Source organism: Plodia interpunctella, chromosome 4 (assembly GCF_027563975.2).
Source record: "Plodia interpunctella isolate USDA-ARS_2022_Savannah chromosome 4, ilPloInte3.2, whole genome shotgun sequence".
Lineage (NCBI taxonomy): Eukaryota > Metazoa > Arthropoda > Insecta > Lepidoptera > Pyralidae > Plodia > Plodia interpunctella.
Window position 1 is genome coordinate 7154158 of NC_071297.1, and position 15103 is coordinate 7169260.

At 35.4% G+C, this 15103-nt stretch overlaps 2 protein-coding genes across 3 annotated transcripts; one reads left to right on the forward strand and one right to left on the reverse strand.

The window, feature by feature from the left end:
• Positions 1-5561: 5561 nt before the first annotated feature.
• LOC128669459 (malate dehydrogenase-like) lies at positions 5562-7875 on the forward strand. Its single transcript, XM_053744317.1, has one exon. It carries the CDS (start codon positions 5744-5746, stop codon positions 6746-6748), a length of 1005 nt encoding a protein of 334 aa, XP_053600292.1. The 5' UTR covers positions 5562-5743; the 3' UTR covers positions 6749-7875.
• Positions 7398-14337, reverse strand: LOC128669458 (uncharacterized). Of its 2 annotated transcripts, none has more exons than XM_053744316.1 (13): positions 14191-14337; positions 13752-13832; positions 13607-13639; positions 13437-13502; positions 12341-12750; positions 11799-11939; positions 11288-11414; positions 10751-10837; positions 10431-10488; positions 10191-10298; positions 9727-9876; positions 9011-9283; positions 7398-8443 (listed from the first exon to the last, which is right to left on the reverse strand). In XM_053744316.1, the coding sequence occupies exons 2-12, from the start codon at positions 13827-13829 to the stop codon at positions 9015-9017; spliced, it is 1527 nt and encodes a 508-aa protein (XP_053600291.1). In that variant the 5' UTR covers positions 13830-13832; positions 14191-14337; the 3' UTR covers positions 7398-8443; positions 9011-9014. The 2 variants fall into 2 exon arrangements, with proteins under 2 accessions (XP_053600291.1, XP_053600289.1); XM_053744314.2 differs by lacking the exon at positions 14191-14337 and adding an exon at positions 13958-14181.
• Positions 14338-15103: the final 766 nt, after the last annotated feature.

The following is a 15103-nucleotide window of genomic DNA, read 5'->3' on the forward strand; positions in this document are numbered from 1 at the left end:
AGACAGACGCAGCAGAGAACTTTGTTTTATAACATGTAAGGATTATGTCAATATTATTAACATGATGCCACCACACAGTAAGTCATAAAGTAAATCCTTAACTCAGAAACCGAGATTTGCCTGTTCATGTCTTTCTCACGACACTTAACCGTCAGTTAAATTAATCTTTATTTATTTTGCGGCAGCAAACTTAATGGCGTGTAATCCAAAGTTCGTATTAACGCTCAGTAAAGATTAGGGGGCGATTTGCTGCGTCACGTCGTATTTGTGGACACATTACTTAGGATTACTATAACAAACAAGACAATACATTTTATTCTTTAAAAAGTACGTCAATAAACCAATTTCAATTTCGGATAAAATGTTGCTATATATATATATATATATATACTCACCTAGGTACCTACCTAAAATGATAATTAAAATGACACTGCCCTTAATTTCTATTTATTATTAGACAGGTATTTCCTTAATTGCGCATTTCTGAACATATCTAGTTTTGTACTCATGGGTTTCTCCAAACATGAGTCTCCAATCTATGAGTACCTATGAATCTACGAATACAGGAGGAATATGCCAAATCACAGATTATACAATACTTCCAGTAGCCAAGTCTCAGTAAAATGATCACAATACCATTATTAACACTATCCTATTACTGAGTACAAACGAGCAGCATTTCCCGTATTGCATCCACTATCAATAGTGCACAATGCGCCTGATTCTCATTGGCGTATGAGCATTACTCGGGATTTGTGCCTGGTGGCCACAAAGGTTCGATAGCGGCCAAATGATCGCATTCAAACATTCACGGACACACAACCGGCCCCGCGTATACGCAGACTTACAAAGGCGTAGACCTGTCTTGAAGGTTGAAAGTTTTACATAGATTAAAATACTAATATCAATTTATATAAATACTTATAAACGCGGAAAAGTTAAATGGCAAGAACAAGTTTGGGTGAATGTTGAAGGAAAATTTTTTGATAACATATAATTTGTTTGCCTCGAAAATTAGAAGAATGTTAAATTTTGGTACTTACCTCCATTGCTTTTTGAATTTCCTCGTGAAGTTATACGATGCCAACACACCTAGTTTTCTCGCCCATCTACTTAGATATAGGTATAGTTACGAAAAAAGTCCAGTCACCAGATTTCCAGATAGTAACAGCAGCGTCGTGTAAACTGATTCATGTATTAAAATATGAGCTTTAATACCCCTATATATTTAGCTATATTATTGCATAGTATAGCCAAAACGATACCATATTTATTTATCTATCCGTCTCTACAAGTTTCACTGTCTATGCGGCTGTGAAATGAACGCACGCGCGGCACGCGTCAGCCGCGGTTTATCTTCTTTTTATCTTAACCGTGCTCGCGCGCTGCGTGTGACACTGCATAGGGTCATAATGACCTCTTACCAACATGCAATTTATCGTTCAAGCCCCATTGAGCAACAATCACTGAGTATGGTTCACTAAGTAAACTTTTCATCTGCATCTAAACTGTTGAACGAAATCGAAATTCGCTATTTTCCAACTAGCCAAATCATCTAACGTCAAAAACAAAAGTTTATATGGAGCTTGGGTGACTGTTGTAACTGGGTCACAGTTGTCTATCGGTGTTCAAAAAGCATTCATGAGAATGCTTTTTGCACATCGATACCTATCCATTTTTACCTATAAAGGTAGTTTAGTCGGAACAAAAATTATTAAGTACATAAATTTAAAAAAACGCAGATATTTTTCAAATCAAGTTAGATTGTAGAAGCCCTGACTAAATCCTATTTCACCTTGAACAGTTCCCGAAAATCGAACCCTTGATCATTCCTGCTTCTCATTTATAGGTACTCCTTTTATATCCTTCTTTTATTCTCCAAAAGTCATCACAGTGCTAATAATGAACCAGGAGACAGAGACATCCGTGAGATCTCCAATAACCCGTACCGTAAATACCTGCATACCGCGCGAGTCTCTCCGCTCATTTGTACTCCGACATTTTAATAATCGCATATTTTTATACGAGTCGCAGGCGATACTGAAATCGGGACTTTTATCGAGAGGCCAATATTTGTATTTCAATTAAAATACCTTCCTTTTTAAACATTTTATCACGGTTTTGTTAGTAGTCCAATACACAACACAAAACAAATTCATTATTCAGTACCTACATAATTATAAGAGAACTCAATAAAATATTATATCGTAGATAGTAATAAATATTTTGCTCGGTATTGTTTTATATAGAGTAAAACTTTTACAATCTAGAGGTTATTTTGTTACATAGGTACTTTTCATAAAGTAGTACTTACCCCACCAATAACATAAAGTAGTAGGTACCTACCCCAACTCAATGAAGAAAAGCTTTAAGCGAAAAATAAACTATACTATAGAAAAAAAAATACATATCGATTTTGTTGTACTTAATTATAAGCATTAATATTCATTTACTATTTATTATTCATAGATGACAAACTTGACAAGTCAGGCGGAAATTCTTCAGAATGCTATTTTCCCGAAGTGACTACAACGCACATCGCCCGTGTCTTCAGAATTTTAATTAAATTGTTCATTGGCTCAATTAAATCGATTATTATAGGCGTCTACATAGCTTCACTCTGTGTAAGAATTGCTTTTCATATTGTTCAATGCATGTGGCTTTCTCCCATTGGGCATAATGACATTTGTGGTGCAAATCACAACTACTTTGTAGGTACTCTTTATTAAGGCACAATAGGTACATATTTAAAGTAAGTTTTTAGACATGTTCTACTAGGTTTTTAGACGCTTGGTTTAATTTCACATATGTACCTAGGTACATCCTACACATAGATACAGCAGATAGACAGTCGCGAATGTAGGTTGCTAGTCCAAGCAAGTTTACTTAGCTAGCGCTTAGATGCGGCGAATTCTGAATATAATAATTAAGTATGTATGTATTCTGTATGAGGGAAATGTATTCGAACGAACTGTGCAAAAAACCTTGATAACATTTCTGTCCGTTTTCACAGTGAACCTTCTGGATTTTTCCCTATGCAACTGTAGTACCTAGGTACTTACTGTACTACGTATCGTATACAGATACGAATTAAGGGCAATTAGCAACGACCATAAATTGCCTTATTGGTCCCAGGGCCGGCTCCCAGGGGCGTCATCAATGCCTAATTTATGGCTTTTCTTATGCCTGCCGGCGATCGAGATGAAGAGTGATATATTCGTGAATCATTTAGCATGCTTGATGGTTTCTACCAAGATTTATGAAGTAAATATGCAATCAGACAAATACCTAGTTAGGTATTGGACGTTTCAAGAAGACTTATAAATACAGGATACGAATTTGCCGACATGTTTTAAAGAAGGTACCTTTATGGTTACATCTTAAATAAGTAAGTACAGTTTTTCAGATTCATTTTGTTCCGTATCTTATGATTTTAGGCAAAAAAAATCATATGTACACATACAAATAAAGACAACAAAGCGTTATAGAATTGATCCTCTTCTAAATTCTGCCGGGCGACATAAACCTTGAACGTATTGGCATATTAAACGACAATAACTTAGCATATACAATTTGAATATGTCAAAACGTCGATAAGGAGTTGGGAACACATGTTAGCGTTGTGGAAACTTTAAATGCGGGTAAAGAGCGATCAATCACGAACAACGGCGGAGCCAGTAGTACCCAAGGGGAAAAAAGTTGAACGGGTGTTGCTGATTTATCGGCGTTGTTAGAATTATCGCCATTTGCAATTCTTGCCGCGGCTAGAACAACTTGAGATAACGAGTTTGCACGGCTTCTCATGTTTAGTACCTTTGTGGTAACTCTTTTATTCTACCAAGCAGCAAACACAAACATGCTGCATGTTACCAGATGGGAAGTGGTCAACACCAGGGGTGTCACACGCGCGTTGCAGGTTGAGCATTTTGCCTCAATATCTACCCTGAAATATTACTATTGTTAATACTATTACCTTTACTTTATTACATATAGCTACAAAGTATCCATAATATTAGATTCATTGAAATCGTAAATTGAAGTAAGTAGGTATTTTGACCGAGATTAGGTATAACCATCCACCCTAGAAAATTATTACGAATCGATTCCTTTCGAACCTTGTCCAACAAAATATTAGGTAGGTACTTAAATATTTCCAGGATCTATACGTATCTACACAAAGATAAATTACTAGGTAAGACAGTATTTATCCTCCAAGCCTACGTTACCTCGGGCGACGACAGATGAGGCCCAGGGGACCACACCATCGCTCCAGTCAGCCCGGATAAAGTGCGAACGAGTAAAATATGGCCGCGATCTTTGCTAACTTCGGTAGCTTTGGAACTCTCGTTTTGGAATAATTTTTGCTCAAATAATAAGAAAATGTAGGTACTAAAGTCTAATGGATGGCTCATATAGCATCATTGAATGAATCTATATAGATTCATAGGTATGGAGGCAATAGCAAACAGCCTAATCGATAAACTCGTTCGAATAAATGTTCGTAGTCGAAATTAATCTGAATATCCCCATGCAATTTTCTAAGATAAATCAAAGAAAGGTTTATTTATACGATATACTTGATGCTTGTATTAAATGCACGTACCTTTTGGTTATTATTAAGTAAACATAGGTAACATTGAAACGCCGAAGTTTAAAATTAGCTACATACAAAACGCATACTTAGTTTAAAGGGTCTAGTAAGGGTAGTGTTAATGTAAATCTTTGTATTTCATATCAAATACTCTTCCACGACCTCTAACTGATTAGATAGTGGTATTCTCCTCCTCATAAAACACACAATCACAAACAGTTTTCACCGTAATAAACGCTCGAGACCGTAATCAGAGGGCCGTCCCTTCGAGCGTTCCCAACTAACATTACACTTGATGGCTCTTCGGTGTGACGTCTAACTGCTCCTCTATTATCTTAAAGTTAACCCCGTCGTTTACGATCCTTATTTGCGGCTGTGACTGCTACTTACTTGGTTGGTTAAAGGCTTCAATCACATGTTAACGAAAACCACGGTTGTGTAAGCAAATAATTTATATAATATTGATTAAAAGCACTTCGACGACATGCCTTTTATTAAGTTTAGCCTTTATCATTTCGGCTAGACCTGCAGCCGAAATAATAAATGCTTAACCTAGGTCTAACCTGACATAAGAAGCCTACACCTTATAAGTACTTTGTAAAATACAACTTGACTTTCCTATAAAGAATATTTAATAAAACTCCGTGTGCATAATTTGGATGTATGCCCAGACAGACAGTGTGAAAACGACCATAGTTCGCCTAGTAATAACGATGGGTTTGCAAACAGTCTCGGAATGAGATGCGACGCCGATGGCCGATTTGCGTCGCCGCCGCCGCGGCTTCCTCCTTTATTGACCATTACTGCGATGCCCGCTTCGATTGCCACAGGACCCAATATCCAACAAAGTAATTCTACATTTGTAAGAAAATTTCATCTTTTATAATAGACTAAACATGACGACCTCCTTATGACTGACCTTTTAACAGAATATTTAACTCCTCTATGCTTGAAAACTGAAATCAAAAATTGACGTGATATAGTTAAAATGACAATAAACTAATAAATTACTTACTGTCAAAAATCTAGTAAAAATATTTATTAATTTTTTTATAAATGTATATCTATAACATAGAAAGAAATCATTGAGACGGTAACAAGAACATGTAGAGTCTACTCTATTAGCAGGCATTGTTCAAAATATCATCCACAATGTTTGTTCTTAATAGGCTCTCCAAATATTTGTGCAGGAAATGTTTCACAACCCCCGTGAGGAATTGCACAGTGTCAGTGATAGGAGGCGCAAGCGATATTGGACAAACGTTATGTATGATGTTGAGGGCACAACCTACCGTCTCAAAACTAATTGTTTACGACAAATCGGAGTCAACCAATGGTGTCTTGATGGATTTGTCTCACATACCTACGGACGCCTGCCTCAAGGGTTACATAGGAGAAGAAACATTAGACAGAGCACTGAAAGAAGCGGACCTGGTGCTAGCAGTGGGGGCAGTCCCAGATGGCAGAACAATGTCAAAAACCAAATGTACTTCAAAAAATATGGATATGGTGAAATCTATCGCGTACAAATTATCGAAATTGAATACAATGCCAATGGTCGGTATCAGTGCGGATCCATTAAATGTTCTAGTGCCGATGGCTTCGGAAATATTAAAACAGCACAGTGGGCATGATCCGAAAAAACTGTTCGGGATTACGACTATAGACTCGCTCCGAGCGCAATCACTGTACGCGTATTACAACCAGTGGAGCCCGCGCGAGTGTATGGTCCCCGTGATCGGAGGCCATTCGCGAGACTCGACCATCCCGCTGCTGTCGCAGGCCAAGCCGTACTGCGACTTGAACGGGAAGGCGCTGCACGAACTGGTGGCCAAGATCCGGCGCTGCGAAGAATCGGTTAGGGACGTGAAAAGAGGCCGCACTCCCACTCTGTCCATGGCATACAGCATCCTTATGTTTGCTCGAGGCATCCTGGGCGCGTTAGGCGGGGGAGTGTCGAAAGTGAACGCGTTTGTTGAAAACAATGACTTCGGCACTGGATATTTCGGTGGACTCGTGGCGGTGGACGATAAAGGCGCTATCGAAATGCAACGGTATTCTCATCTATCCCAGCTCGAGTGTCACTTGTTGGAGCGCAGCATTGAAGCTATCAGAAAGGATGTATTGAAAGGAAAAAGCGTTTTAGAACTGGCGTAAAACATGTCTTATCTTTTTATGTAGTAATTCATTCATGTGAATATACATTTGTGAAAGAAAAGTCATTATTATTTACATCATCCTGGTTTATTATACAAAACAACCAAAGAAATAACAACCGCGGACAACTTAATCATATCACAGAGAACTCTAATTCATTAATCATGAATACTTTCAGACAAGGAAAGTTGTGGAAACTAGAGAAATAATAAAATATGCAACTACATTGATTACCTACTTAATAATACTTAATCCTAATAATATAAAATATATGAGACAATACTGAACACTTTGTTTTTGGCTAACGAATTAATAAAATTGATTTACCTAAATGAGAATAATACACGTTTTTTTTATGTGATTTCTTTTCAAATTATGAAAATAATAATTTGTAAAAAAAAAATACCGTTGACATTATACCGTTGATATGAAACTTATCAGATTGTATGTATGTATACTCCACATTTTAAGATATAGTGGACGTTTCTTGTTATATGTATTGGGCTACAACGTTGCTAAAGATGTAGGTGATCCAAAAAAATCAATTCTTTGTTAAATAATGTCAGATCATATTTTGTAGGTAGGATAATATCAAAGGGAGCTCTCATCTCATATCCGATGATATTCGGACAAATTATTATATTGGATATTGTAGCAAAATCAGCGTAATTGTCCTTATGACCGGGTCACCGAAAGTGATCCGAACGAAAAGGACGAAAGGTTTATTTATTCTAAGTTATGTAAAATAAAGATAATTATAATTACATACTTTTACTTCAAAATAAACAACGAATAGACTTTCTGGGAAATTGATTAAAAAATATTAAGACTTGCAAATAAAAAAAAAAACAATTTTCTACCTCTATAAAGTGTATACTCAATAATTCAATATTGTATTGTGAAGTTTACACGGTGTATTTTAAACAGCCAAAATTTGTTTACAAACTATGTTTGCAGCAGGAATGACGAAATAGAACGTATTTAAAAAAATACAGATTTTTCCAGTAAAATTTACCGGTCAGTTGATCAGGAATATCGTTTTTTTACTGCCTACATATATATATTTTAAATCCATGTGCCTATTCCATCTTAGTATCCTCAGTACGAGTATGTGAAATTTTGACTGGTGTTTAAAACAAATTTCTCACGAAATCGAAGATCACTTTATCAATTTTCTCTAAATTTTGTCGACGTATATAACCAAAGTTATAAACGAAAATGTTCGATCGATTGATGCGTTTGCCTTTTTTTTTTAACTTTTCGACGGTGATTTTTTGTAAATATAGAAACAGTGCTAGTCCGTCAGAAAAAATGGAGAAAACTGATGAAGCGAACTCGAATGCGTGAGAATCAGACCCCTGAATCATCATCTACAATCAAAATGAGACAATATAATTTTGTGCTCAATATAATCATAATCGATTGAATTTGTTCATTTTTAAATTTCACTATTTGATTGAATAAAAAAATAATTAACTTCTTGGTGTAATCATTAGAAAATGATCCGCCATCCGCCAAAAGTTTACTTTGGAAGTATACAAAGTATCATTTATGTAAGTATATACAACTTGTAAAATATTAACTAGTGGCACAAATAGTATTTTCTCTAAACCTACAACGATGAAGATCTATAAAAGATTCAATCAACACGCATTGAGACCATTGCTTATGTACAAGACGCATTTTGTATCCAATCTGTAACAATAAATAATAAAAAATCAATATTTACGTTTTAATAACACATATTATAATAAGCAAATGAATGAATGAACTAGTAAAATATAAGTTAATGTGAGACTTCATTTTAAAAAATTTCTTTAGAATCTTAGGATTCTAAAGTTATCCGGAGTTAGCTCCGGATAACGTAAGAATTAAATTTTATTTCCAAGTTGTGAAGAAGTAGTGGATTAAAGAAACATACATATTTGTGTTTTCTTATAAGTTATATCAAGCAAACGTTCATGAACATATAACCACAAACGACCGACCTACTCGTTTATTGTCACACCTCTACTTGGGAGAGCTGAGGGGCGCGAAACAGGACGCGAGGGGGAGCGACGTCCCATACCAGTTCATTGTGAAGTTAATATGGAACGTCTGGAGCTAGTGGACAGGGCAGGGTCAGGCTAGGGTGTGGATCAATATCAATCAAGGCCATAAGACCATAGACGTCTGTATGGATTACAAGTAATGTAGATATGTTTGACACGAATAGCTGTTTTATAAAGCCAATTATGTTTACAAATAAAAATGTATACTCACCACTTTAATCTTCATTGCTTTTACTCATTTCACTGCCAGTGTCACTGGACGTGGAGCGTATACTGATAGAAGTCTCTTTGAACTGGCTGATGAAATCTAAAAGTTTCTGAAGGTTCCGTTGCGTTTTAATTTGGTTCGCGAGGAGTTTCCTCTTCTCCGCATTGTGTTCGTTTAAATTCTCCTTCAGTGAAGCCGCCCGCGCTTCTAGTTTGCGAAGCTCCACGCACAATTCTATGTTTTTCTCTTGGAGACGTTTACGCTCGGCTAACTTGTCTGTGGATAGAGCAGAAAGCTGTTAAATAGGTGATAGGCACTTATTTCTATTTCTTTGAATTTAAAATTTTACGATCGGTCATATTCTTGGTTTGGAATTCACATAGTGCACTGCGAATCTACTTACATCATTGATGTACCTCACAGAGTGTATTTTTTATGAATGAACGGAACTTAGCACTAACTTTTACTTTTGCAACTGACTTTTTAACTACCTTGCAGTCGCCGTGGTCGCAATCAGACTGGAGTATTTCCGGTGTCAAATTATGGTGGTGGATGCAGCGACACAAAAGGGAGTTGCGAGTCACAGAGACAACAATGTTCCGTTGGATGTATGGTGTCACGAGGAGGCCAGGAGAGGATCTCGCGCACTCGTGGCATTCTTCATGTCCGTGACATAGCAAACTGGGAATACGGTCAAATGAGAATGATGGCACACTGACCTGAGAACCTGTCGGGCAGCGCGTGGGGCCGGGCGTCGGGGTCGGGGTCGGGCAGCAGCCCGCGGCAGCGCACGCAGCGCCCGCGCGCGCCGCAGCCCGTGTGCTGCCACACGCTGCAGCCCGCGCACCACACCAGCAGCGACACCACGTCTGCGCCGCATTATATTACTATGTATGTGCTTGGATATACGCCCCCGTGGGAATTTTGAGATAAAAATACCCTATGTGTTATTCCTACCCGTGTACCAAATTTCATAATAATGATTTTGGATGTATGAGTAACAAACATACATGCACACATACATCACAAACTCACTATGATGTACACGCATGTAATCCTTCCCCCCGCAAAAAATGCTTGAATGATTTTAATACAATGTCAGTGCCCAAACTCCAGGTTTTTTTTCTTTTTGTTGTTATAACTTTACGAGAAAAAGTGCCTGTTATATAACCATTAAACTTACCATTTCTCCCACATCCATGACAAACTTTTTTAGCTGACGGATAAACAGGCTCGACGGACAGACCAGCCGGCAGGGCGGCAGCCCACGCTGGCTTATTATTACTCCAACCTGTAAATAAAAATGAAGATTAACATTCAAATAATAACGAAAAACACGTCTGCCACCGCACGCGCGTCAATGTTACACCCAGGTTACCCACCACCACCTATTTAATCAAAGCTAAACTATTGAATTTATTACCTTTGTTTTCAGAAGACGATCCTGAAGGTGAGCCTTCACGCGAAGATTTGTTTTGAACCTTAAAAAAAATATGTATTTTGTATTTAGGTACTTTATTTACTTATATAACATTTTAATGTACAAAATACAATTTATAGTAAAAGTAGACTTAATGTTAATGAGCATTATGTAACAGTCAACCTTTGGGATACACAAATATATTGATTAAAACTAGTCTCAAAATGCAGTCTGAAAATGCATTTCTTTATGTTACTTGTTCCTTTAGGTTATTGTGAGGATTGTTTACATGTTAGGACTCGTAAGAAAAAAACCGACTTTACCTGCTGTTTTTTCAATTTTGCGGATCGCGTCTGTGGCGGGTCATTGTGTGACTGCAGATACGGGAACTGATTATACTTCTTACGTTTCTGTAATCATTAAACGTAAACCATTTACAGCAATAGGTAAAATAAAGGATCTTTTTTATGGCTTTTATACTTCGGAACCCTAATTAGAGGAATATAGTCAATTATTGAAATATTGTAACCGAAACAAATTTATATAATTTTATCATATTTTATTTCGAGCATCAGACATTCTGTTTAACTGAACTGTAACGAAGTTGAGATTTCTCTTTTATTAGTATAATAACAAAATTTCGAAAATAAATAATTAAAAAATACTTTTCATTTTCAATTCAAAAATGTTTATCAACTAAGAATATTTCATGAAATGGATGTTTGGGTACTATAAATTGTTTACCTGTAACCAAAATACTTGAACAAGGATGTTTTTCCATAATTTTAATACTATCTTTTTTCATTTGTAAAACTAGTTTTAAAACTTTTAAATGAACAATAAATAATAAAAACACTTACAGGCATCATATCGAAGTTCCCATATAGGAAATCATTTCTATTTGTGCTAGTAGTAGATCGCTTGCGGCGCTCATTACGTTTCTTTAATAGAATTTCCCTCTGCGCTGAAGTCACGAGTCCAATGAGTCTAAAATAAAAAATGAAATTAATCAAATCCTATGAATGTTTTCGAAAAATTATATTTTATACTGCCAATATGATCAGGAATGTTGATCAGGAATCTGATCACAAAGTATTAAAATCATAATAATAGAGAATATGCATAAGGAGACAAAATAATTTCAATAAATTATGACTCAAGATGGCCACATTGTTGAATATATTGTTCTTGAGGACTACTACTAATAATATTTTAAAATAACATATCCAGAATATCGCATTTAGAAATACGTAATTTTGAGTTACATAAAATTGTTACTTAATCAACCTTTTTTTTTGGCAAGAACTTTACCACTGCGCCAGCGAGATCTTCACTTCCTTTCATAAAGGCTAAACAAATTCAAATGCTAACCTCAAGAAAGTCTCCTGAGATACAGGCTGCCCCGGCTCCGGCAGTGGTGGAGGTGAAGGAGTGGGAGATGGTTCAGCACCTGGGGAAGAATCTGAGTCTGATCTTTGTTCTTGCCAGTCATTTTCTTGTAGTTTGGAACCACTGAAAATAAAAAATATGATATTGGATTTTGAAGATATTGAAAAATAGTTTAAATATTTAACACAAAAGTATCAAAATGTTTATTTGTATGGATAATGTAAAGCAAGAATTTTCAAGCAAGAATTAAATTGAAAACTTCAGTACCTATCATATTTAATTGTATACAATACTTATTAGTAGTGTGCTAGCATAAAGAATCAAGTATTTTTCATACAACTTCCACCCCCATTACACTTATGTTTAACTTTGGGCATTAAAATTGATCCGTGTTTTGCCTGAAAGCTTGACAGAGTTTCACATTTATGTGAAATAATTAGTATGCATATACAAATAGAATTTATTTATATGATGTAATTTTTATAATAGAAATAAAAATTATTTAACAAATATTCAAAACTTACATGAATGCCTGTTTGACTTTGTTAAGGGCGTTAACAAAATTATTTCTGCTATCATGAACAGTGTTTGGTAGTTGTGAAAAATTCCGGTACTTTTCCTTGTTGTCTGCTTCACTGTGACTAGAATTTTCTTTCTCATTAAATGACTTTATTTCGTTTTCAGAATCAGAAACGTTTCCTTCCTTGATATCTTCCTGGTGATTTTCACTTGTGATATGTATTTCTGATAGTACAGATGGTTTCAATAGTGACACAGAATTAGTCCTGCTTTTGTTACGATACTGCAACTGATGGTCTCTTAGTTGTTGTGCCACATAGTGATTGTCTGTCTCAATATTCACTTGTTTATTTCTTGCCTTTAAACGTTGCTGGTAGAGTTCTAGCTCTCTTCTTAATCTATCCACCACCAATTTCTAAACAAAAAGAGACAGTTGAGATTACCTTTTCTATCGAATTTGGGAATATATCTACTCAATATCATGTCACCTTCAATATTATATAAATGATTTTGGAATTAAGAGTACTTTACCATGTATTTAAATTCTTAATAGTTTGAATTATGTTTAACAGGAAACTTAAAAATTTGCAAACAGTAAAAATCTAACAATAAAAAAAGTATAATTTGGTACTATGATGAGAAAAATTGCAGGCAACAACTGGATTAGGATGGCCCAGAACAGACAAAGACTTATTTGGATGGATCATTAAGTAAGCTTATTTTACACTAAATGTGTCTTGGATTCCACTTTCTAATAAACATCTCAGAATAGAAAATAACCTATGTTTTTGAGGAACTCAGAATTATGATGCTGGACTGCTACGCTGGAAGTCCAGGTTAGATGCCCATTCAGATAAGATTTTTTTTTACAATTAAGTTGGGTCTAGGATGTTTATTTATACATATATTTTTATATATATAGATACTTAATAGATGGAATTTGTCCAAACATATCAGTAGGACTTAAGAGACAAAGCTAGGGAGAAAAAGATATTTTTCTCACAACTCTATCTAGAACATCTATATCTAAAAGAATAGCTAAAATCTGTAATTATATTTAATAGACTATGCTATTTTACATCTTTCGATAATTAAACTTACTTGAGTTTGTCCAATGGAAATTATGTCTTTCTCAGCTTCTTTCACTTTAGTTTTAAGATGCACATTCTGAAATCAAACATAAAATATAGGTACCTAAGTCGAAAGTTATTTAGCCTTAGGTATGTACAACGAAAGTAATAAAAATTGTACATTATTAGGTAGGTACTTACGTTTTCATCTTCCTGTAAACGCGCTACCCAAATCTGCAAATAAAACAAATTCTAAGATTAGAAATTAATTAAACTAACCAATTTCAATATGTACAACTCATTTAGTGTCTCATCGTAAAAAATAAATTATATTATGTTTGCTCACCTGATGAACTCTGATCGCGTTTTTCAAGTCTGTTTGAGTTTTGCGAATATCTTCTTTAATTTCGTTAGACACTTCCATAATCTAAAGTTGTAAATGTAGAAAAATAGTAAGATTAGTTACCAATTTATAAACTTGTGTAACACACAAACAAAATTTGCAAGAAAACAACAAAAAGTAATGAAACAAAGATAATTTACTGTACTTACTATATCAAACGACGAACACAGTAAAAAAGGAAGCCTTATTAGATCACTTTAAAACTTATATCATTTTAATAACAAAGTTTACTTAAATATTAAGTAGAAGACACCTTTATTGTTCGTAATTAAATTATTTTTAATTTTAATACAATTATTTTCCCTCAAAATTTCTGAATTTACAAAAAATTACATTGGTTTGGTGCACCAATGGCAAAGTGAGAAACATATATATTGCTTACCGTTTCACAACTTTTCCAGCTTTCGATGATTGGCTAAAAATAAAATCATAAATTCTAGACCAAACGGTCCGTTGTCGCACTGACGGACGATACAATACAACACGGCAATGGGTGGGAAGGTCCATGTGAAACAAGGAAACAAACTTGAGCGCGGCCCCATTCGTAATGCGGTTTCCGAATCAATTTTCCTGTTTTCTGATTCTGAATACCGTCTTCCATGACAAGTACTTTAGGTTTTTTCATTCTGGCTCGAGGAAAGTTTCCAATCCGAACGTTGGTTTTTCTGTTCGGAAAATGATCAAATCATGGCCGCACGCGTTTCTTCTGAACATGTGAGGCCGCGGTGTGAACATTTTGTGAAAGAAGAGCATTAGGTTTCTGAATTTGGATTTCTGCCCATAGCCAGCCCATAGATTATTTAGAAGGGCTTCGCATGGATTTAATAAAGTACTTCGGAGTACCTATTAATAGGGCATATTACGCAAAGCTCAGCGTAGATGGCGCTACTAGTACAACTAAGGTACACAAACATTGTCTATGGAGACAAAAAAGCGCCAATTTTCAATATTGTTGCAGATTTACTACCAAAAATACCTTCTACGCAATCGTGGTGCAAGTTTATAGGAAAAAGGAAGGATTTAGTGGATTATCCTAAAAATAATAACACTAGGTTATGTTCTGCATTATTTGGTCAACTGTGGTCATATACTGACATAAACTTGATTTTGACTGAAGATCTTACCTTTATGAAGTCCATATTTTAATAAGTCTTCACGTGTGAAGTGTTCCGAGCTTTCGTCGACCGTTTAATGGCTCGAAAATTTTATTCGAAGTTTTTTATCTTATGTAAAACGATTGTTCTCAATATTTCGACATCCGAATAAGCTACATTGTTGTATATTTTCACAAATGA